Source organism: Diabrotica undecimpunctata, chromosome 3 (assembly GCF_040954645.1).
Source record: "Diabrotica undecimpunctata isolate CICGRU chromosome 3, icDiaUnde3, whole genome shotgun sequence".
NCBI lineage: Eukaryota > Metazoa > Arthropoda > Insecta > Coleoptera > Chrysomelidae > Diabrotica > Diabrotica undecimpunctata.
The window spans coordinates 160020897-160046320 of record NC_092805.1 but is presented as its reverse complement, the minus strand read 5'-3'; the positions used below and the strand labels follow the sequence as shown (position 1 = coordinate 160046320).

At 30.9% G+C, this 25424-nt stretch overlaps 3 protein-coding genes across 5 annotated transcripts in view; 1 reads left to right on the top strand and 2 right to left on the bottom strand.

The window, feature by feature from the left end:
- LOC140437682 (E3 ubiquitin-protein ligase TRIM33-like) overlaps nucleotides 1–5129 on the bottom strand; it is a 60114-nt gene extending 54985 nt beyond the window's left edge. For all 3 annotated transcript variants that reach the window (XM_072527340.1, XM_072527338.1, XM_072527339.1), the window contains exon 1: nucleotides 4794–5129. In XM_072527340.1, the coding sequence (XP_072383441.1) occupies nucleotides 4794–4888 (95 nt within the window). In that variant the 5' untranslated portion in view covers nucleotides 4889–5129. The remainder of the gene's footprint in view (nucleotides 1–4793) is intronic.
- Nucleotides 5130–6266: 1137 nt separating this feature from the next.
- Nucleotides 6267–13417, top strand: san (Probable N-acetyltransferase san). Its single transcript, XM_072527337.1, has 3 exons — nucleotides 6267–6408; nucleotides 6473–6796; nucleotides 13133–13417. Exons 1-3 carry the CDS (start codon nucleotides 6401–6403, stop codon nucleotides 13296–13298), a joined length of 498 nt encoding a protein of 165 aa, XP_072383438.1. The 5' UTR covers nucleotides 6267–6400; the 3' UTR covers nucleotides 13299–13417.
- Nucleotides 13418–20264: 6847 nt separating this feature from the next.
- The window catches only part of LOC140437680 (embryonic polarity protein dorsal-like), a 107540-nt gene continuing 102380 nt past the window's right edge, over nucleotides 20265–25424 (bottom strand). Inside the window, exons 10-11 of the mRNA XM_072527336.1 lie at nucleotides 25112–25233; nucleotides 20265–24569 (exon numbers count right to left, since the gene is read on the bottom strand). Coding sequence (XP_072383437.1) covers nucleotides 24297–24569; nucleotides 25112–25233 — 395 coding nt within the window. The 3' untranslated portion in view covers nucleotides 20265–24296. The remainder of the gene's footprint in view (nucleotides 24570–25111; nucleotides 25234–25424) is intronic.

Below are 25424 nucleotides of genomic sequence, written 5' to 3'. Positions count from 1 at the left end.
AGGAACGCATTACAGTTTTAGTGGCCGCTAACATGACAGGTTCGGTGAAGCAAAAATTGTTAGTGATAGGGAAGTCGAAAAACCCGCGTTGCTTTAAAAACATAAAAAATCTACCGGTTACCCATAAAGCAAACAAGAGTGCGTGGGTGACCTCGGAAATTTTTGAAGAAGCGATAAGAAAGCGGGATATCGAGCTTAAAGGGAAAAAAATTCTTTTGCTTGTAGACAATTGTCCTGCTCATCCTGTATTGCGTGACCTTCAAAACATCGAACTCTGTTTTCTGCCAGCAAACACAACGAGTGTCCTTCAGCCCATGGACCAAAGTGTCATCAAGAGTTTGAAAAGCCATTACAGGAGAAGACTTTTGATGGAATTGGTTGAGAATAATGGCGATCTTAAACTAAACATTCTTGACGCCATCCTAATGAATAGTAAATCCTAGGACGAGGTGACGAGCAATGCAATAAAACATTCCTTCAAACACGCGGGATGACTGGAAGATCAAGGATTGACTGATGATGAAGATGACCTGACATTAGATGTTTAGGCCAGACAGTTTGAACTTAGGCCAGACAGTTTGAACCTACGGACCGGAAGAGCTAACAGATTTTGAAGAAGTTGATGAAAATGTAGCTACAACATCTGGACTTTCTAACGAGGACATCCTGCAAGCAGTTCGTGTAGAAGAAGAAGAAAACAGTGACTCGGAAGTGGAAGCAGAGGCAGAACCAGCTCCGACCCCTCAGCAGGCATTGGATGTAGCAAAAGTACTGCATCGATTCTTCATCCACCAGGAAGACGATATGAGTCTTGTGGAGGATTCGATGCGTCTTCAGGACAAGGTCAGGTTAGTTCTGTGAAAAGGGAAAAGAAGACAGACCAAGGTGACATATTTTTTTGATAATGTAGGCTAAATATATTTTAAAGTAGCATATTTTTTTTATTGTACGGTACACATGTTTTAATTGTACAGTCATTTTTTATACTGTATTGCTTATATTATTCGTTAATAAATCTATGTGCAATACAATGTTAATTCATTTATATTCGTTTTGATAATTTTTTTAAATTAAAATAGGTTAATTAGTACAGTATTATTATTATTACAGTACCGAATTTTGTCTCTCTCTGTATAACGATGAAAATTCCCGGTTTCTTGCATATCGTTATAGAGAGAGAGGACTGTAGCATAAAACTCAAATATACCAATACAATAACAATATTTAAGTAATGTAAATTTTTATTTTTTTAAGCTAATGAAAATGAATTCATGTTAAAATTCTTAAATTTGAAATTTAACTTAGTTGGAATTCTTGAATTCCTTATTATAACCAAGATATTAAGATTTTTACTTCTATAACTATTTGATGTCAGCATCAATCTTTTAGAATAGCCCTCTGCAGATTTAAATAAATATTATATATTGTATATGTTATTATATATTATTTTCAATTATTGCTTAAAATATTATAAATAAAAACGCATATGTTAGAGATATGTGCAATAAGTTGAGTTACTTTGGTTCCATTGGTCAATCAGAAATTAAACAGTTTAATTTGTAATATCATATTAATCTTGACTTCTTAATTTTACCTATATAATTAATAGATATCTATATTTTAATTTAATTACGAGGTTATTTACCTTCAGGCAAAACTAGATCAATTGCTAAATAACTGACAATAATTTCAAAGTATCAAAATTATATTAAGTAAGCACCTCAGTCCAAAGGTACAAGTTGATCACCTTTTTGATGAATTGTTGTTTTATTTCTGAGCTCACAAATTGGGGATGAACTCTTTTTTGTATGTAGTCCATCAGAATATTTACCTAAGACAAGTACATATAGAAATTTTGAAACTACATTGAGTGCACCTGTTTTGAGCTACCCCATAACATTTGACTTTGAATTATGACACATCTTTGATCATGATGTTCAGTGAATTCAATGAGGTTTATTGGCAAAGGAGAAAAAAAAGTGAAAAAACTAATTCTCTCTTTCTTCTTTTAACAAAAAATGTTTTGTGCAGTCTCTCTACATTTCTTCAGTTCTAATTATTGTTCAAGTAAAAATATAGGTGTAAAAAAAGTACAGGGCAAGATTGAGGGTAAGAGAGGCCCTGGACATAGACATATATTCTGGCTGACAATCTTAGGAAATGGGCTGGTCTAATGTCAACTGATCTATTTCGAGCTTCTGTGAATAGAAAAAGTTGGGTCAATGTGGTCGCCAACATCTCTAGAAGATAGCCACATTTAGAAGTAGAAGAAAAAAAATACATAGTTATTTTTAAGAAACAATTTGTTCATAAAATACATAAAGATCACAGTTTAAAACAATCTAAATAATCCATAATCTTGATTTTAAATATTAGAACAAGACCATTCATCAAAATTTAGACAATTTCCACTCCATCCACCCATCCAATGGCACTACAGCCCAAATCGGGCCTTGGCCTCCTTTAACAGGCTTCTCCAATCATTTCGATTTACCTCTGTTCTTTTCCATGAACATGTTCCCAGGCAGTTTCTGGCATCCTCATCGACTTCGTCTTCCCACCTCTTTTTAGGTCTTCCAACAGGTCTTTTTTCCTGCATTCTTGCATTTAATAATTTTCTGGGGATTCTATTCTCATGCATGCGGACCACATGTCCTGTCCACAGTATTTGTCCACTCATTACCCCTAAAATATTTTTTATCTTCTCATTAAAAAAGTGACCATTAACCTTCAGTTTTTCTTGGTTCTATTAGAGATAGGTATATTTTCCTAAAATTCTTATCAAGATGATGTCTGAGCATACCCTGTCATAATATGAAGGCCTACATCAAACTCAAGAGCTATGTGGCAAAAACTGATAGACTGTCAAAAACCTTGACTTTAAAAAATCAAGCCAGCAGGCATGGTAGTGAAAAATTGGAGGAGCTAATCAACTGGAATCCCGAGATAATAAAACATCTAACAAGGTTGCCTACCATATAGTATCTGTATTCAGAGCTCCACCAGACCAAACACAAACTACCAAGGTAAAAAGATACTTAGAGACATTAAAATAAATGATCAAAATGGACTCAGCAAGGAATATTCAGCAATAATTGGTCCATATTGGTCACATTGGTCCATACATGAAACAGTGGCTTGTGATGTTCTACACCTACACTGATATACTTTACTCAGGCAACATTCCTTTCTTATTTAACCCCTTAACGTACGTGCCCGTCTCAGACACGGGCGCGCCTTACTGGTAATTTTGTACGCGCTCGTCTAGGACACGGGCGCCAGTTAAATTTCATCCATAAAATTTTTCAAGCCTTGCAAAGTGGATATTTGTATAAAGAGACATATGTAAGCATATATCTAAATTATTTTTCTATTATAAAATAGATGACTCAGTCAGTATTGAGTTACTTTAAAATATATTTGTTATCTTATAACTTGCAATTTGCAATCATCATCATTTATAACCAATATTATTGTCGAACTTTTGTTTTGATACAAGCCTTCTGTCTTGCCGGTGTAAAGTCGTCTGAAGTCGATATTTATTGTTTTTTGCATTTGAACTAATTTGTGCCTTATTTTCAACATATTATTATATTGTTTGGTAAGTAAATTTTGCATCTAATATTCGGTAGATTAGAGTAATGTGTATGTTTTTTGTTTTACTAAATTTCATTATAATTCATCTAAAATACAATATTGTGTGTGTGTGTGTGTCAATAAAATATGTTGGAATATTTGTATTGTTCATATAAATCATACTACTATTTACCTATTCAAAGTATTTCGTCTGAACAAAATTTTTAAATTTTAACGGATTTGCATACACCCCTATCCCCCCCCCCCACGAAAAGGTTTTACGCCACTGAAAATATTTTTTTTATTCAATTATAACCAAAACAAAACATTTTTACTAAAAAAAAAATTCGATCATTTTTTGACCATAACTTTATGTGTATGTTAAGGGGTTAAGCTAACAAAGTCAATGCAATTTCAAAACCAGGCAAACCAAATGATACACCAAAAAACTAGGGCCCCATAGCCCTACTCAGCATGGTATATAAATTATTAGAAAAGCTTCTTAGTCACAGGATACTTGAAAATATCCCTATTGAACAAGAAGGATTTCACCCTCATAGAAGCTGTATGAACTAAGTCTTGTCACTAACCACTTTTATAGAAGATAGTTTTCAAAACAGTAACAAAAAACATTATGACTTATGAAGAATCACTATTATGTCAAAACTAATACCAGAAACACAAAATTTCCTAGTATAAAGACATGAGAGTATTTAATTGACTTCTATGATAAGTGATATGAAAGAGATATAATGTTCATTAAAAAAATAATTCTGAGAATTTTGAAAATGGTTATTGTTCAAAAAAAATCACAGAATAATAGAAACTAAAATGCGAAAATATTATTGGACAGTTGTTTATTGGATTGCTTGTTTCTTGAAGGGAAACTTTTTGACTTCAGACTAAAATTATCTATTATTATAGTTAATATATTAATTTCTTTAACATTGAAATAACTGGACAATTATGAACTAGCTCAAAGAAAGATTACTTATTTTGTTGAAATCTAAAAATTATTTTGAGTTAATCCTTATACTTCTAAAAATGATCATACCTGTTAATTATTTTTTCATAATTTATTTTTAATTCTAAATCAAGTTATAAAAAATTTAAAAATTTGAAAAAAAAGTCCTTGAAAAATGCTTTATTATGTGAGAAAATTTATAAAATGTAAAACAGTTGCATGAAAAACAAGAGGAATAAAGTTTGGTAATCACCTTAATATGTTGTGAGATTCTTGGGACTCCGTTGTGATTGGGGTTATGAAAGCCGGATCGTTGAGGAACACTTTCGATTCGTTTATTTCAGCCATACTTTTACTATAAAGAGGTCATAAACTTTAAAATCACAGCAAGGACACTTTCCACACTTAATGTAATTCAAACATTTTCACAAAATATCTCTGATGTAAAAAAGTCCACGTATGTAGTGTCTTTCACATTTATATTCGCCTTATATTTATTTATTTATATTATAATGTGACAGCTTTAGTTTTTGCAGACGCCTTTTTCATTTCTGCCACTTTTCTCCATTTTGTACAGAACGCCAACGTAATCAGCTGTCATAAACTACATAGAGCCAACATTGTGACACTTATTTTTACTGCTTTTTATCCAGCTCTGATTTCCTGGTATTTCCAGAAGATCTATACAATTAACGGTTGTATTTAATCCAAAAATGAATGAAATGTTAAAACTTTTCAAAAATAAATTACATTCATGTTGTTATGATAAACCTAAATATTAAATCAATAATTGATTCTAAAAAATTTTCCCCAGTACTTAATTTGGAACACAGCCACTGCCTAATTTGGCGCCAAACTAATTTGTGCAACATCATAATTTTATTTGTATCTGTAAAGTAAAATTTCAATTCTCATTGTTCTCATTTAAATTTTATATTTCACAATTAACATAATTACCATATTAATTTATGTATTATAGTAATTTACTATTTTGATTTTTTTAAGGTTGTTCTGTTATGTCAATTGTCATTTAGTAATTTTTATTAAATTTATAATGATTATTTTATATTACAATTTATTATAAGTACTTTATTCCCATAATATCATTTAAATATGACCAAAATCTCTTTGACACGAGTTGTACAATGGTTTCTTAGTCGATCGTGACTTCAAAATATAATTGTTGATTAAACAGTATTTTTAAGTGAAAATTTCTATAGACAGAAGGAAGATTTATTCTTTTAGATAGTGAAAATTCTTAACTTTGTGTCAAAATGTGGTCAAAATAAAATCGTTTAAAGTAATGTAAATTGCATATATTTGGCGATACTCTACAAATAATTTAAATACTACAGAAAAGGTATAAATAAAACCAAATCATAAAAATTTAATATAAAAGCATCTTGAACTAAGACAAAGATTAGTTCAAACACTTATCCCCTATTATTTAACCTTTATTTAGAAAGGAATCTACATCAGTGGATAAGCTGATGTGAAGTTATGGTGATACCAAAAAAAAGATTTCTTCTTCAGATCTACCTTATAAATTACGGAACACATCCAATCTAGAACTTGGCGGCAAATAGTATATTGAAATGATTTACATATTTTCACATTTAAGGAAACATATAAATTGTAGTATGATGTTTAAAAAAGTTATTGATCGGCGCTTAATTCAATAGTTAATGCCACTCTACATTAGTTTAACACAGAGCCGGTTTAGTGAAGCATTCTCATTTTCAAGTTTTTTTAAAAGATTGGCACTGATTATGTCAATTGTCATTTCACCGTTTTCTTCCCTTCATTTGTCAACCCTTTGCAAATTTCTAAAAATTTTTGGTTATTTATTTAAATTTAAATATGACCAGGTAAAATAATAATGTGAATTAATAATTATATCAAACCTTTTAAAATAAATTTATATTCTTTCAGGGAAAGCATAGAACTGGGAAATGTAACTCCACATAATATAAAACAACTAAAGCGCCTAAATAGTGTGGTTTTCCCTGTATCCTATAACGACAAATTTTACAAAGACGTTCTTGAAGCTGGTGAATTAGCTAAACTCGCTTATTACAATGATATTGTTGTTGGGGCAGTGTGTTGTCGCATCGATACATCGGAAAAATCTAGAAGACTTTATATAATGACTCTAGGATGCTTATATCCTTACAGGAGATTAGGGATTGGAACTCTTATGGTCCAACATGTCTTGAATTATGTAGAACAAGATGGTAATTTCGATAGTATATTTTTGTAAGTATATTTTTTTCATTTTCATTAAATAATTCACTTTCAAAATTTTTACTGAAGAAATTTCAAACTATTTATATTTGACTAGGCTCAATGTATAATTATGTAAATCTCACAGAACTGAGTATATCTTAGTAATTAACTAATTTCTAACATATAAATTTGAACTTGCTGTCAAAAATGAAAAAAACTGGTTTCAAATTTCATCTCCAGTTAATTGATTGATTTAAACAATTAAACAAGAAATAGGTACTCATCTTTTTAGATAATGGTACAAGGTAAAAATATAAAAATTCTTGTTGCATCAATTTTTCAATAAAAACCTTAGTGCCTACGTACTAAATGTAATCTAAATGGTTACTGTGTCACTACTTTACTTTTATTACTGTAGCCTGAAATAAAGTTCTAGTCAAACTGTAGTTTCAGTTGTAATATATTGAGTAGTAAAGAACTGCCAACAGTTCCAAGTAAACTGTGGTAGACAATTCTGGTTCTCAATATTCAGAGTGAAGCTGACTAACTACAGAAAAAGTTAAAAGAGTAAAATTTAAAAATTCAAATTATTAGACTAACAGAGGATTTAAAACTAGACTCAAGTAATCAATTTAACACATGGCATATAGTACCCAGAATTATAACTTTTTCATGTAATATATATAGAAGTGCTATTGTACTTTTATCTCAAATAGCACTGTCTCCAGTTTCTCACGTTGCACAGACAGCTGAACAAATTTTCTTAGGGTGTTTATGAAAGTAAAACATTTTTTATTAAAATAAAATAAAACACACTTAAAAATTATTTAGTAGTTTCTGTTTTTTTTTAATTAATTGTATGGCTCATTAAAATAAGATAAATAGTATCCAGGTTGGCCGGGGCAATTAGAACAAAATGTTATGTCCAGTAGAACTTTTTTTTAACCCCCAGAAAAGGAAGAGGTGAACCCAAAGTAAAAGTGGTGGTTTAGAGCTTGACCAGGATATCCTAGCCTAATTTCGAATTTCATTTTGTTGACATTGACAGAGTGTAGACAGACACGTAAATTATTAATTAATCAGATATGGATTTATCTTATGTAAATGCTTTTAGCAGTGAAGAGGAAGCTGGCAGACCAAGAATCATTAGGCATAGAACAAATCATTTTGAAGAACTAGACCATGAAGATTTTTTCTGTCGGTTTAGATTCTCAAAGAACACAGTTGAAAAATTTTTGGAGCTAATTAAAGATACATCTCTGAAGATAGATCTCTTGAACATTTTTGAGGGTTCCATTTTATAATTTTAATTTTAACTTGGAAAAACAAACAACCACTACTTAGAACAAACTACCACACTGGAACAGAACTTGAAAATGAGAATAATATTTGTATATTGTTTTCGGTTTTCCATCTAAAGTGACAAATGTGTCATAACATAACTCATCTATACTGGTCAATATCAATAATATTTACTGACAATATTCCATAAAAATCTAATTATTGCCCATAATTTCCTACCAACATAAGAAAAATAAAACAAAACCTAAGGTTAAGTGACCATAACCGAATCTGTGAATGTGAAACGGCATCTGTCAGTTAAACTAGGGGTAAAGGTTACTTAACTCCTAGGGTTAACCACTGATTGTGAAACTGGCTATTAACAGGGTAAATAGTTGTGATTTGTTGGTGATATCAATCATCCTGCTGAAGTTTATATAATAAATTGTGCAATAGTTTTTGATTTGTACTGTTTCTTGTAATATAAATATAAGTGAGGTTTGAATTGGTTAACAATAGATAATTGTGATACTAGGTGTGATCCAGTTCAATACAGGAGGCTTCAAAAATAGTATGCTCTGTCAAATCTGTTCAAATCAAATCCTTAGATCAGTAGCGCACCTGGTGCCCTGGGGGGGTTTTAATCCCCAAGACCCCCCAGGGCACTATTCCAACACTGTTACTCACACAATGCTGAAGTGTTATAGATGTACAGTGGAGAGAAATATGAATCCTGTGACTGCGAGAGGGATGATCATGAAGATGACAGGAAGTAATGTGAACAGTAATTAAAAAGAAAGAAGAAGAAAAGAAACTATCATCAGCCTTACAGTGGCCATCCAACTTTTGGAGTACAGTACATGCGACAGTCAACTGCACACAAGTAGGAGAGGGTGGTTTTAATTGGTAGATAGGATAACAGATACTTGAATCTTGGGCACTGCTATTTTTAGTACTTTAAATTAAACTAAAACCCAAATTTTAAGGACTCAAAATGGAGGTAGAATAAAAAAATCCTAGGTGCGCCTCTGCCTTAGATAAGCTCCTAAGACAGTTTAGGAAGCTGAAAATGGAAATTGATGTGTTAAAATATGAGCTGTGAAAAATGAGAGATGTAATCATAGTAATGTTGAATTTAAAAATTTGAACAGGTGATTCATGAAATCCACAATAGGGACAATAAATCTCATTTTTTTTTAATTTATAATGCTAAAGAGTCAGTTATTAGTGAGTTAATAAGACAGTTTTTGATATTTTAAACATAAAGCAAGCAGATGGATAAAATATTTATCCCTCTAAATATGATGGATATAATTCTTTGTACAGGTAAAAGATGCGAAGGCTCTTGTAGGCATATATAGGTCATTTTGGGAGATCAAATATTGAAGGTGGAGAAAAAATAGATTTACAGAGACAATAGTTTAAAATGGATTTAACTGAACTTGATTCCAAAAACAACAAAGTGTTCATGAAGATGATAAATAACATTACATAAATAAATAGGTATATCAAAGGCTGTCCAACAGCCAAAGAAAAAGGGCCAAAGAATTAACAAAAAAACTAAATACTTTCTCATTGCAATTATATTATCAGGACACAATGTAATATCAAAATGAATATCATTTTGCTTTTCTTTCTGTGAATTAATTTTTTTATTAGTAATTATTTTTTTTTTATTTTGAGGTGCTGGTACTTCCCACAGGTTGAGAAACTCTGTTCTCATGTTATAAGCAACAATTTTTAATTAGCTGCCATAAAATATTTTACAGCAATAAACATAAAAAGGTCTTTTTTATACCCACGCTTGTGCTGTATAATCTAATACAGATTTTTAATTATAATATATTTTCCAGGAATATACATTAAAAGTCCATTTTTATATATGTACCAAATTAACTATTCGTCAAATATAATTTGTATATTCAAATTATGAGTGTAAAAAGCATAATTTTAATTTTTTTTTCTCTTAATAATTTAAGAACTGCATACAATATTGTGATACTTTGAATTGATCTTTCATATATCCCCTCCACAGTTGCACAATTATTTGTCATTGTTGCACATTATCCAGTATTGAAGGCCACAAAAATGTGATCTAATAATATTTATAGTTATTGCAAGCTTTCAAAAGTTTGCATACAGAACATAGTTCTTCACTTGCATTTGCAGTCTTCTTGATTTTGTGGAACTATTAATACCTTTTGAAGGACACTTAAGGAATTCTCTCCAATTGTTTTTAACAAAACAACTCTCTTATTAGCTTCTCTAAGGAGCGAGATTTTCATAGAATAGCTGATATATAGGAACCAAAGAAAATAACTGAAGCAGGTCTTTCTTTTTTACATCACTAATCAAATTATGGCTTGGGTAAGGCAGGTGTAGTTCATATACTTGAGTCACTATTGTTGATTTTCTTTTACTTAAATCGATAGTTTGAAACTAAGCATCTTTTTAACCCATTAAGGGCCGACACAATAAACAAAGAGAAATTTGACAATTGATTTATTAGATTGGATTAAAAACACATAAATTAAGACTAATTTACAACCAAAAAGAATTTTTTTGTCTTATGAAAGGAAAAACAGGTGGGTGCGTATACGCACCTTTGGCCGAATACGCATACAATTTTTAAAAAAGGAACATATTGTATCTTAACTGTAAATTAAATTTTAAGATGAAAATTTTCGAAACATTTGGGGTGTAGCTGCACTGTACACTTTTTACATAAATAAATAGTATTACTTTTGCACATCCGACATTTTCTTCTTGCACTATTATCGTCTCTTTTTATAATGTGGCCAATATTGTCGAATCTAGTTTCATCTGGTAAAGCAAATTTAGATAGACGTCCATATACTGAGTTTGACAATGATGTAGCGGTTTCTTCACTATTCTCTGCATGTCCAATGTATTTTAGTAAGTTAAGAACCAATCTCGAACAAAACTCCAGTTGGGAAATTTTAGAATTATTCGCAATTTTAAAAATTTTCCAACTATTGACTACCATACTGTCAATCATGTTAGTAAGCAATGGCTACCACCACTTTTTTCCTCTTATTTTAATACGGTAATTCGCAATGCCATTATCATGCAGATCCACTCCACCCATGTATTGGTTATATTGGTGAATTATATTAGGCTGAGGGATAAGAATTTCTTTGTGTTCTTTACGGTTATAACGTTTAGTTTGCATAAGGGGTAAAACGTCACATGTATTTGTCATTACAGTCACTACTGAATTATCGTTCCATCTTGTCACCAAAACTTCTAAATTGGAATCGAATGCACATGTATATGAACCTCTTTCCTTTTTTTTTCATAATTTTGTTTTCTTCTAGAGGACACTTAGCAGTGCGATTTTCCCTTACTGTTCCTGTTGCAAAGAATCCTTTTTCTTTCAATAGTCCAAAAAGAGCTTCGACCAATACATATCAACTTGAGGCAGAGTGTGATAACCAGATAATATACATATGCCAATAAATTTTTTTAAATCTTTATCATTCATTTCAAAATCGTGACGGTTATTCTGCGATGCATAAATATTTGTAAAATATCAAATGCTCTCACTTACTTCTTTATCAAAAAAGAGTGAAAAAAACTTCAATAGGTGACTTGCCTCCATGGTTGGCTTTTATATTTTCTAAATATCGATCAGACTGATGTTGAATTACTGCCGAGTACGAAGGAGTATCTGTTTTTACCCAACTTGGGACAAATTTGGATTTATTATTTTTGCCTGGTTCTTCCTTTGGACGTTTTGATCTGTGGTTCAGACGAATATCATCATCAGAATCGTCAGAATTCCCATTCACTTGTATTTCATATGTACCTGCAATATCTGTTTTTATTCCTTCTTCACCAATAATATTATCATCAATGTCTTCTACATCGGAAATTTCATCTGTTTCCGGCGGCACATAAACCACATCAAGTGAGTGAGTCAGCATTTTCACAGTCTAAGTCTTCTTCTAACAAAGCCATTAACTCTTTAGTAGTTAGTGCCCTCTTCATTTCATATTTCGAGAATTTACTAAAATAAACAAAAAAATGCACTCTTACTACTATATACACGCATTCATATGATAATAATTTAGCTTACCTCATTTCAACTTATATGGAATATAAAACAAATAGACACAAGGAAACTTTCAAACTGATTTAAGTGTTGAAGTGTATTGACTATAGACGAGATCGTAATTTCAGATTGTTTAGTCTACGAAAAAAATATAATATGGTTTCGGCCAAAGGTGCGTATACGAATCCATCGTATAAACATGCAATTATAGACCTTATTTTTAAAGTATGAATGAATAAGTTTTTAGAATAATAAAAATTTCAACATATTTTTATAATTATAGAATACAAAATATGAATTAAGTTTATAATTAGTATCGGAAAAATTTTTTGTATGAAGATGTGCATAAATCATTAAATTATGCAAAATTATAATAATCTTAAAATATTTAAAAAGTAATATTTTTGTCAAAAGAAAAATGATACTATATACCTCAATCTATTGAGATGTTACTTCAATAAAAAGAAAACATTAAAAAAATTATTTTCGGGCCAAAAAAAAATTACCAATAAAGGTTGCGTTTACGCACCTTTGGCCGTAAATGGGTTAATTTAAGTATTTATACTTAAATCTAGTCGTTTAGATAGCCAATTGGGTTAGCCAGACAAAATGCTTTCACTTCACTGTGAATGATCTAATGGATTGATAGTTAACTATGACCAGAAAACAAAATGGCAAAGTAGTAAAATAAAATCTAAATGAATCTGGTACTTAGACTAGAATAAGTTGGTGTTTCAGTAGATATGCAGGCAGAAACTACCTGTGCTTACTTCTGAAATTTCCTTTCATCAGCTAATATTTTTCCATCACTATATTTACTTGTGTAGATGTAAATGTTGTAGAAATACGATTTTTGAGCACCCTACAAACATAGTGATTTGAGGCCATAATTGCAGGTAGTAGTGTCATTTGAAAATATACTTTCAGTGACTCATTGCTAGCAAAGTGATTAAATACTATGTATACATTGTTGTTTATGTGCAGTTAAAGAATAAAATATTTTGTTTCAGGCATGTCCAAGTAAATAATGAAGGGGCCATCGATTTTTATAAGAAATTTGGTTTTGAAATTGTAGAAACAAAAGAACACTATTATAAGAGAATAGAACCTGCAGATGCACATGTTCTTCAAAAAACTCTTCGAAACAAGGGCCAAATGAATGGCACTATTGAATGAAATTTAAGGCTCAATGCTGTAATTTATTTGTTATAGTATTTTTACCATTTTTGTTAAGCTAATTTTACCACGTTTTTTTGTACATACTTAATAAACTCGATTTGAGGTTTTCATTTTCATTATTTATTTTTTATAACTATATTTGATAAAAATAAATATTACCAGTTCTGTGGAAAGTTAACAATGTTTATATAAATAATGTTTTCATCATCATTATCATATTAACACAGAGTCTTCAAAAGCCTTCTCAAGTATTATATTATTGTGTTCAGTTTTGTTCATACATTTTGATCTACTTCTTATGGCCCATGTATTTCTGCATAGGCGTCCATCATACATTGTCTTGCCAGGTGAGATATTCGTCAGGATTAAATTATTCTTTTTTTAGTAGCATTGCGAAGCATTTCATAACTGTGGATTCCTGTCCACATGTCCTAAACCTCCCTTACCCTATATCTTTACTTCTAGTACTAGTTACTGTAAAGTGTATCGTACCCCTCGTAATATGTGCCCCAAATATTCAGTCTGCCTGCTTTTTACATAATCAAAATTCCCTATCCTAGAGGTCCGCTCTTATTAATACTTCCTCATGTCTGACTTTGTCCTTCTATAACATTCTCAGAATTCGGCGCAGGCACCACATTTCAAAAACTTGATAGTTGAAAACTTGAAGTTTGTTAATAGATTTGGCTTTTAACGTCCATGCTTCCATTCCATACAAGAGAACAGCCCAAACGTAACACTTTAGCATCTTATATCTTAAGTTGAAATCCAACTTGTGATCAGTTAAAATTTATGAATTTTCAAAAAAGCATTTCTGGCTTGTTCTACCCTGCTCTTTATTTCAGTCTCAGGGTCGAAACTGTTATTTTGACTTCATTACATGACAATATTTTGCTATCTATACATACTATTATATATATATATATATATATATATATATATATATATATAAATATATATATATATATATATATATATATATATATATATATATATATATATATATATATATATAGCATTCTAAGTCAATAAGAACCAAATAAAAAAACACCTTAATAACCAATTGATGAAAACAAAGAAGAGAACGAAAAAGCAATAGGGAAGAATAAAAGAAACAGAAATTAATAAAACAAAAAATAAAGTGGCCAAAAAATGGATGAAGGATAAATGCATTGAAATAGAAGAGCTAGAGGATAAACATGAAATGTTAAATAGGTGAAGAAGAAATTCCGACAATTTGGTACAGCAGATAAATAAACTGTATAATGATGATAGGCGAGAAGAATAACAGGTATTAGATGAAGGCGAAGGCACCGGAAATACTAAAATCAGAAATATTACACGCTACGAAATTGGCAAATAACAAGAAATCTGTTGGCCCTGACAATATTCCGGCAGAGATATTAAAACTTGTAAACGAAGAATATATTGAAATATTGACTGATAAAACTTATGAGCCACACCTTGAAGATATTTCTTTGTATCATCCACAATAGAATAATCAACTACTGTTTACTGTTTCCGACGAAAAAGTCGAGGGTTCTAGAAATCGAACTCAGCTTCTGCCAACAAATCCTACTCTCACGTCCCCGTAGGCTTTTGCCGCGTAGCCACTGGGTACATGGGGTACAATGATTGTTCATTATGTAGCAGACGAGAGGGGGTAAAAGGCGAGTTTCTGGTGTCTACAAACTGGAATATATCGACTATGGGAATAAACACTGACACAAAATTCTGCTCCTCCAAGGTGGGGGTTGGACAATGGACCGGTAACCCGTTACCTTAAAAGTACAAAACCTTTAAATAAGCCTCGGATAAATCGGATTTATGGAACGACTTAAGCACAGAAATATGGACTTCGTACTCAGTACCTGGAACGTCCTGACATTAAATAACCCAGGAGCACAGGCATCACTACTTAACGAGCTCAGAAAATACAAAATATAACTAGCAGCAATACAAGAAACTAAATGGCACGGAATAAAAGACACAAAATAGCATAGCTAATGTGTGAATGACAAAGTGCAAAATCGGCCTGTTTTAGAGTGAATAGAGATACACATTCAGAAAGTTTTCTCATCAGAAAAGTTGCAGATCCTAATTTATCCAAGTAAACCCCCAAAAATTTTATTTGTCTGCATTCTCGGACGGAAGCTGCCTTGTTAAAAAAAAATCAAAATTTGGGTTATATTGAGGTTTAGAAGCAATTTATTTGGTGCAAACCGTTGTTCTGCATTAATTTGTACTCGTTATGATGCTTCTATAGCTGCATTAAGAGCGTAGGCGCAAAATTTCGGGCCAATGCTTTTTAAATGCATTCATTTTTTTTTTTCGAATCCTGAGAAAACTAACAAATATTTTTAAAAAATTTAAACGAAGAATAAAAGATTACATTATTACCGAGGGCCGAAAGTCCCTTAGAATAAACAAAAAGTTTTTTTGAATGAGATATTTGAAATTAAAAATCACACTAAATTTTCTCTTCTTTTTCACCCCTGTAACTTATTAAAATAAACATTATAGATGTTTTCAGGAACTTTCGGCCCTCGGTAGTAATGTATTCTTTCATTCTGCGTTTAAATTTTTCAAAAATACTTATTAGTTTACTCAGGATTCGAAAAAAAATAATGCATTTAAAAAGCATTGGCCCGAAATTTTGCGCCTACGCTCTTAAGATAATGATATTTGCAGGTAATAGTAGTGTCATCAGCAAAAATAGTAAATGAACTGGTGAGGTCTGTCTGTGGAAGATCATTAATATAGATTAGAAATAAAAGTGGTCCCAATATTGACTCTCTGCCGACCTCATTTTACCCACCTGCACACTCTGCTTTCTATTAAAGAGATAGCTAGAGATCATTGCAATGCTAATATTTCCAAAGCTTTACCTCTTCAATTTTCTCAGAGGCAGTTCATGTGAAACACAATCAAATGCTTTAATCCGGTCACAGAATATAGCAGACATAACAGCTCTGCTCAAAAGCCTCTTGAATCTTCATCACTAGGTCAATGATGGCCTTTGTTGTATTTAGACCCCTTCTCAAAAGAAAATGATTATTTGTGAACAATTTTTTGGATTCAAAATACTTAACAATCATTGATGCCATACATTTCTCAAATACATTTGATTTTATAGGAAGGAGTGATATTAGCCTATAATTGGATGGTCATCATTATCACCCTTCTTATATACTGGTACCATCACTGCTTTTTTGAGGAGATCAGGAAAGATGCTTTCTTTAAAACAGTGATTTATAAGTGTTGTTATAGAACTAGCAATGAACACTCCTTTTATTGCATCAACACAGAATCCGAGGTAGTCCCTACTTTTCTTGTTCACCACATAAGTTAAAATTTCTCTGAATTCATTGAGAGAAACAACTTGGAAGGAAAATACTTCCCCGAATAGAGTGACATCAAAATCTAAGGAATTGAATCTGGGTCTGTAAGTTACAAGCAACATTAGTGAAGAAATCATTAAATTTGTAAGGTGAAAACTTTGTTTCCAACATGCTCTTAAACTTGTTTCTGTACTCATTGATAATATCCCACATACGCTTAATTGGATTAGATCCTGTTGCAATAAGGTTATCACTGGCCTTTTGTAGAGCAGATTTTATTGCTAGTTTGTAATGTTTTTTGTGATTTGTTAATAGATTTTTCTGAGTAAATGTAGAAAACTTATCATATTGCTCCTTTATCAAGTGAAAGTTTCTATTATAGACGTCAAGTCATCATTGAACCAGTTTATTGGTCGACTTTGATCTCTACGTTTTTACAGGATTTTTGAGAAAATAAAGTGTAAGAAAGCCTCATCTATCCATTATAAAATGCAAAGAATTTAGCTTCAACAGTCAAGTCAAATCTCCCATTTTAAGCCTTTGGCATATGAGAAAAAAAGCATTTACCCTTCTCTGTAATTGGTTTTAAAACAGATCTAACAAGTGCTGGATCATTGCCACTAGTAGGCACAAGGAAATCAATAAGCTGGCGACAGTGATCAGAGTGCAGTCTCAAATACAGTCACATTACAATCATGATGATCCAATCTCAGAAATATATTGTCCAGACAATTCTTCCCCCTTGTGAGTTCAAAAACTAACTGGGCTAGTCCAAAAGAGTAAAAGAAGCTACATACTTCAATACATTCTCGAGTCACAGAAAGAAAATTCACATTGAATCTCCTACAACCAATACATTACCCTTACCATGAACATTAGTCAAGGCTCGCTTCATTACTTCTATAAAAAATATCCAAACAAACGAGATGGTTGCCTTTAAACTGAAATTATATAGTAGTTTAAATGTTTAAGAAAAAGTACAACAGATTTCATAACAGTCATTTGCTAATTTAAAATAATACATGGACAAGGAAAATAGTTAAACCCCCCTGTGCTGTCATGACAACTTACTGCAGCCAATCTTTAATCTGATATATGTAAGGCTTCAATCTCTCCACTTTTTTGCCAATGCTCCGTTACACAAACGATGTCACAGTTTTTGTCAGCTAATAACATTTCAAATTCATTTGCTTTATTCCTTATTAAATGTATATTTATGTGAAATAGCTTTAGTTTGTTCTTTCACATGCTTTTGACACTTGGATGTAAAAGGAATAACAAGATGGTCATTGATTATATATTTTTCTTTAATGGAATTGGCCGGCATCAACGCACAAGCGTTGTATTTTGCCAAGAAGTTTGAGTTTGATCAAAAATCAGCTTTCAGAAAGGCCGATAATGCGACACATTCCTTGCGATATACAAATGTTTCTAAAAAAATATAGACCAATTATTGAAGAAACTGTTGGTAAAGAACTGCTATTTACCATCAATAAACTATACCTAATGTATTTGTGTACAAAACACACGGCGCTCCCGCTCAAGGAAGCGTCCATGGCGCGCCTGCAGGAGGATTAAAGAAATAAAAAAGACATATATAAAACATATTTATTATTTATATATTAGTTAAAAATGTTTCTAAACATTGTATGAAATCACATCTTAAATTTGAATTGAATTCGTTACAAACAAATATAAAAAAATTGAATTCATTATCAATTCTATAGTAAAAACTATAGATAAATGTCACTGATTTATAAAAATTAAATCTAAAATACAAATAAACTTCAATCTATCTAATGTTTAAAAAATAGTAGAGGGTATGCTTATTAACAATGATAAAATGCATAATTTTAAACATATGTATGTATTAGACGGTCAATATAGATTAATAACGATATTACGAAGAAAAAAGAACGATCAATGTTAGCTGACAATAGTCTGAAGACTGTTTCTAATGTCTATTTGAAAGATAAACTTCAATAAAAACTAATCTCTTTTTTATTATTAAAAGACGAAATAAAATTCCAAATTTACACGGAAAATGAGTAAATAAACTAATATGTTTATATAAAATATGAATATATTAGTTAAATACATTTATATCGAACTATAAAATACCAAAGCAGGTAAAAATTGGCAAATAAAAAATCAAAACTAGGTTTTGAGATGAAAAATGTAATTTTGTAGATAAATTCAACAAATGTTATTAAAGAACAAGTTTAAATATCACAAATAGACATTTAGATAATTTATGATTACATTATGAAATACGCTAGGTAAACAAGTCAAAGGAAAACCTCTGGCAAAGTATACTATATTAAAAATCAGCGATGACGTCTTAGTACCAAAGTAGGTACAGACGCCTATTATTTATTATAAATCAAGTTTATTGCCTGTAGCACGAGTAAATTAACAATTGGAGAATATATTCTATATATTCATAGCCAACAAAAAGCGCGTGCGAAATACATGAAGAGATCATATTCATTCCTTGTGTCGTTCCTTGAGACAAGTTTGTTTGCTTGCATTTATCAACGTGTAACTTTTTAAACGTGTTTTGTTTGTTTTTGAATGAATTATAGGAAGTATAAAGGTCTCAAACAATGGGATTCTTTGCCTATCCTAAAATCGATAATATTAGTAGGAATCAGCAGGATCAAAGCCATCGATGGAGCGTACTATGCTGTTTAACATTAAAAACACCTCACGTTTACTTAAGAGTGTAGGCGCAAAATTTTGGGCCAATGCTTTTTAAATACATTCATTTTTTTCGAATCCTGAGAAAACTAAATAATATTTTTGAAAAATTTAAACGCAGAATGAAAGATTACATTATTACCGAGGGCCGAAAGTCCCTTAGAATAAATAAAAAGTTTTTTTGAATGAGATATTTAAAATTAAAAATCACACTTCATTTTCTCTTCTTTTTCACCCCTGTAACTTACTAAATTAAACATTATAGAAGTTTTCAGGGACTTTCGGCCTTCGGTAATATTTTATTCTGCGTTTAAATTTTTAGAAAATACTTATTAGTTTTCTCAGGATTCGAAAAGAATGAATGCATTTAAAAAGTATTGGCTCGAAATTTTGCGCCTACGCTCTTAAATCGAAAACAAGAGAATCTATTACACAATATGGCCAGTCTTTTTTTTTATTTGCAAGGCAAAATTATGGGTTTTAACTATAAAGTGTAATACTTCCCTTAATTCTTTTTGTGATGTTCTGTGTAATCAAGTGAATCAGAATGACAGATGATTAGAAATACAAGTTAAGAAGAATAGGTTATGGTGCCAAGCACATGGTAGAAATGTGCAATGTGCAATGTCTAAGTAGTATCAAAGAATAATATAGACATAGATAAATAATATAGTATATACAGAAATATAGACGCATATGCATATGCGTCTATATTCTTTGGTAATATGTATTAATATTGAGTATAAAATAAAACTCAGGAACAAAGAGTTTGAGAGTTTTAATCTACAATCCGACAGGTTATGGGCCCAGAAAACTCTATAGAAATAAAATATGGCAACTACAGTAAAGAATACATTTAATATTGAACTTTCTAATGGGGCCAATTATACTGCATGGAAATATAGAATTAAAGTTAGTTCGGTAGAAAAAAAAGTTGAACAATGGATTACTACGGAGTTCAATGAGAATAATTATACAAAAGAGTCACAAAAGTTAGCAGCGAAGCAGAAAGATAGAGCTTGTAGGTCAATAATTGTACAATGTATAGATGGCAATCAATTAGAGGTTATTCGAGATAAACCAAGAGCTCATAATATATGGCATGCTTTGCAAGAACGATATGAAAACTTTTCAAATATTATCTAAGAGAAATTCTTGAAAAACGTAGTCAGAAATATATTAAGACTGTCAAACTGAAGTGGAAGTTAAGTTTAAACAATACATACTTTTTGATATTACATTATCGAAAATAGTTTCCAATACGTTCTAATTAACATTTTTAAACATTTGATAGATAACAATCCCAAGCATCCTATATTTAATATTTATTACTATTAAAATGTGGGCGACAAGAAAAACTCAATTATTTTTATTGTGATGTTTTCTTAATGCGCTGGCTCGGTAGTATGTAAATACGTTCATTGAAAATTAATAACAAATCTTGAAACATGAGGAAATATTCAGATTATTATCACAGCAAACATATAATGCGAAAATTAAAGTACAGCTCACCCATCTCTCCTTAAGTTGTGCGTTCACTACAACACATACATTTCTCTCACCTACCGCGCTACAATAGGTAAGCTGTAGTAATTTTTAATAAAGACAATTCAATATATTTTTACAGTGTACTATGTAACACTATATTTTTATATTATTGTTACATAATACATTTGTAGACCAATAAGTACGCAAAATTACAAGTACACAGAAAATAAGTGCTGAAGGAAAGGGACTTTGAAAGAGAAAAAGAAGAAATACAAAAACTCCTTTAAAAAAGCTTTATTTTGGTTCAATTCAGAGTTTTAGTTGGTTCGAGTATTTGAAATCTGGGTACCTAATAAAAATAATGATTCAGAAAACTACGGGGTCTAAACAAAGCTGTGTAAACATTTTTATAATTTCTAAGAAATCTATTGCAGTTACAGCAATAATATCAGATAATCTTCGCAAAAACTTGATATAAAGTTGAAGTTAGATTTTATGACGTAAAAATCAACGAAGTTAACAATAAAACTTGTGAAATAAGTAAATCAATAAATAAAAATCATCTAAGGAGAACACCCGATGTAAAAAAGTACAAACATTGGTAGCACGAGCACTTTCAACGTTATGATGAGTACGAAAGCAAAATGCAGAAAAAAAATATTGTAATCTGAATACTTTCTAATTACTTTAGTATCAATTACAAATTAGTTATATCATTCTTGCTATAATTGCACAAAACTTAACGAATTTAAGTTAAACTCTCTGAGCAACAAAACAGAACTTTTATGAGTATCTAACTTTAATCTAGTATTTACAAATATTTACATTCTCAGAAAAAAATTCTAAGATAAAAATATTTCTCTAAAGAATTAATTCCTCCTTCTCCAATAGATGCTATATCTTTTAACAGAATAATATAAATATTGGAGTGGATGGTTTAAGAAGTATCCCAAGTTGAAAACCAATTATTAAATATTTTACTACTGCTCATTATTATTTAGTTGTCAACAAATGTAAACGGAAAACTGGATACAAGGTTTAAGATGGTTTAGTTTTAGAGAGCAATGAAATACACCGTATATTATATAACCTAAAATAATAACAATGAACCTCATGACATTTTCTTCTAGGCGACGTATTTGTTTCTTACATTTTTTCCGCTTGCATAATTTTTCTACTTATTATTATTTTCTTACTTTGTGAATTAATAATTGTGGCATATAAACTGATAATAAGAAACACGTTCTTTAGATAGAAAGAGATACCCAAAAAGAATAAAAATCCAAGTGTAACAAAAGTGATAAGACCTTCAATAATCTATAGAAGTGAGTCATGGACACTAACAAAAATACACAATCACGTAAAAGAAGTATTAGAGAAGCTCTGCACGAATGAATTTATTTAATAAATATGTGTTAAACTTAAATATGTATCGTATAAATATTATACATATAATGAATAATATGTATTAATGAGTTTATTGATTAAATAAATAAATAAAATAAACCGACGTGATTTTAAGATCAGCTGTGATGATACTGAATTCTGGTCAGTTGAAAAGAAAGAGGAACAATACATACATACGCTTAGTGACTTGAGGATGAGTGTGATATAAGCGAGCATACGCTAAAATAGTTAGATTAGGTTCAATCACGAAAGATAATAATACATTGTGTATGAATTTCCTGGAAGGAGTAGTAAAGGAGGTCCAAAGAAGTCTTTGTGAAGAGAATTAATATTGGTGTAGCTCAAGAAACCCGAGAAATGTAATTATTAAAATTAAAAGATAACCCTGAACTTATATTATAGTTGTGTAACTTGTTGGGATCATTGAGAAATAAGGCTTTTGATGACTTGTTTACTACTTATTCGATTTGCAGCATATATATATATATATATATATATATATATATATATATATATATATATATATATATCTATTACATATGATACATATGGTTTTATGATGGTAGCGAAAGTTTAGCTAGACTTTCAAAATTAAAAAAGGCAAAGTAGTATGCAAATGAGTTAGGGACTTTATAAATAATTCCAACATGATTGGATATCTATGTAAACCACAATAAATTTACTATGGCAGTACTATGGATTATCACAATTTGCAATATCTATATTTAGCCAAAGTAAGGCAAGTAGTTTGGTGATCGGACTTAAGCCAAACGTATATGTGGTCAATGAGGGAGAGTGGTAAATAAGAGTCGGATAATTGCAGCTCACCATCTCAGTAGATCTGTTCAGAGCGGCTGCCAATAAAATAGCAATAGTTATGATGATAATCAACCTCCGATAGAAGAGGAAATTATAAGAAGAAGCGCGAAATGATTTACCTTTTTCTTGTGTTGACGGACTCCTCCGAACTGCAATCACTCAGTGGCAGATGTACGAGGTATCAGTCAATGTGAGTGTTAATTAGTGTTTTCTGCTATTCAAACACTTTCACCCGCTATCACATTGCGACTATTTACTTAACTAATGCCGCCAAAATGGGCCTTTTTAAAACCTGTTCATAATTACGTTTGCTAAATTTTAATAAATAAGAAATCTTGTGGTTCTAAACATTGGATACTTTCTAAACTACAAGTTAACAAACATAAACACTATTTAAAATAACTGCTATATAATTAACAAACGCTAAATATAATTAACATCTAAGGCACTTCCCACACAAGCTACTTCTTTGTCCATAGTATCGATAATTCACAACCGTAGCGGAAACCCACAATTATTGTTAATATATAGTAGTACAGAAGCTGGGTAAACCTGCATATGCGTACTTAGGAAAAATAAATAATAAAAGCAGTTAATGCTTCTTCGTACTTTACTAAGGAAGTTGTAATTCAAAGAAATTTTCCTCAACAAGTGTGTCGATGGTTGATGAGAATCAAAAGTTATTTCACTGAATAATTTGAATGCAATTTTTTTTTATTTTGTTCAGATAATACTAGTAGATCAAACAATAAAATTTTAGTTGCCCAAGTCGCTTAATAGATCTGATCCAAAATTTCAAATGTAACATTCAGATTTGTAGGTATACAATGAAGTAACAACCTATACTTCACACAAACTATACTGTATTCCTTATTTATTGAGAAATCAATTTTTGAAGAACAAATTGAGTGTGTAATTAGTTAACTAATCAATTTTTAGGCTTGAAAGCAGAAAATATTGCTTTGATAAGTGCCTACATATGATAGTTTTAACACTTCGAAAACAAAAATTGACAGAGAAAAGGGTAAAATTATTCCAACCTAGCCGTACCACCAGAAGCAGTCCTAACATAAACAAATTAAATCCTTAGATGATAGTTCAATATTTCTTAGGCGATTTACGAGATTCTGCACGTACTATAATAATTAACATATTTATTTACTGTCCAAATATTTATCACGCGAGCGTCCAATAGTAAAAATCACTATTATCTAAAATATCAACAAAAACAAAATTTCGCTTAATTTAGATTGGTAAGTTCGTCAATGCGACAATTCACTAGTTTTGTTATGGAATCCGTCATGTTTGTATCATCTGTTGGCACGATGTCCGACAACGACATGTCCAAGTTCGGCAATGAAGCCTGAGAATCTACTAATCTCACAATTTCTCCACTGTCCAGATTTTGGAGGGAATTAAACTGATCGCCACCTCCTAAGTTTGCACTAGTGATATTCCAGGCTCCCATGGGAGGTAACGGACCTGCAGAAGGTGCGGCGTTATTCCACTGCATCTAAAAAGTGAATTTTATAATAAAAATTTATGTTTATGGAAGGAGTATTAAATTAACATATTTTAAAAAGTAAAAAATGAAAAAAATAATTGACCTCTTCAACCATTTTTCATGCAAATTAATTAAACCAAATTATTAGGGGTAGTCTATTTAAGGTATATGCAACACATACTACATACACCATAGAGTACATACGCCATAGAGCGTATCTATACTGTTGGGGAATTTAATGAACAGTTACTAACTCGTTGTTAATACATAACTTTACAGTCCACATGTTTTACTGAACGATTGCCATTTTGAAACTCGTAAGACAGAATCGTACAAAACCACAGGAACATACTGAGTGATACAAGAGCTCCAAAATAATGTATTAAATGCCATATGACCCATCCATCATTTATAAAGATTTCGTCACTCAAATGTCATTAACATAATGAACAGGTTTACAGTTAAACTGCTCAGAAAATAGTTAAGGGTTAAGACTTGATGACTTCAGTAGTAAATAAAAAAAAGACAAACATTAAAAACATATAACTTACTTGAGGCAGTGGAGGAGATAAAATGTTAGGAGCGTACATAGGACTGACAGCTTCGTATGGACTAGCAGCCATGCCTACACTGTAAGGACTTAGTGATCCGACGTAACCAGGAGATGGCGTGGCTAAAAAGTGTAAAAATATCTAGTTAGTTGTTTTACATAGCTTATATTTCTGTTTATTCTAGTATTTTTGTTTTTTTACAAATAATGTAAAATTGTACTTCTTTAATTTAGAATCTTTTACTTTCTGCATTCTATTTATCTACTCATAGAAGCATCGAGCGAAAAAAATAAATAAATAAAAAAAATCTTTC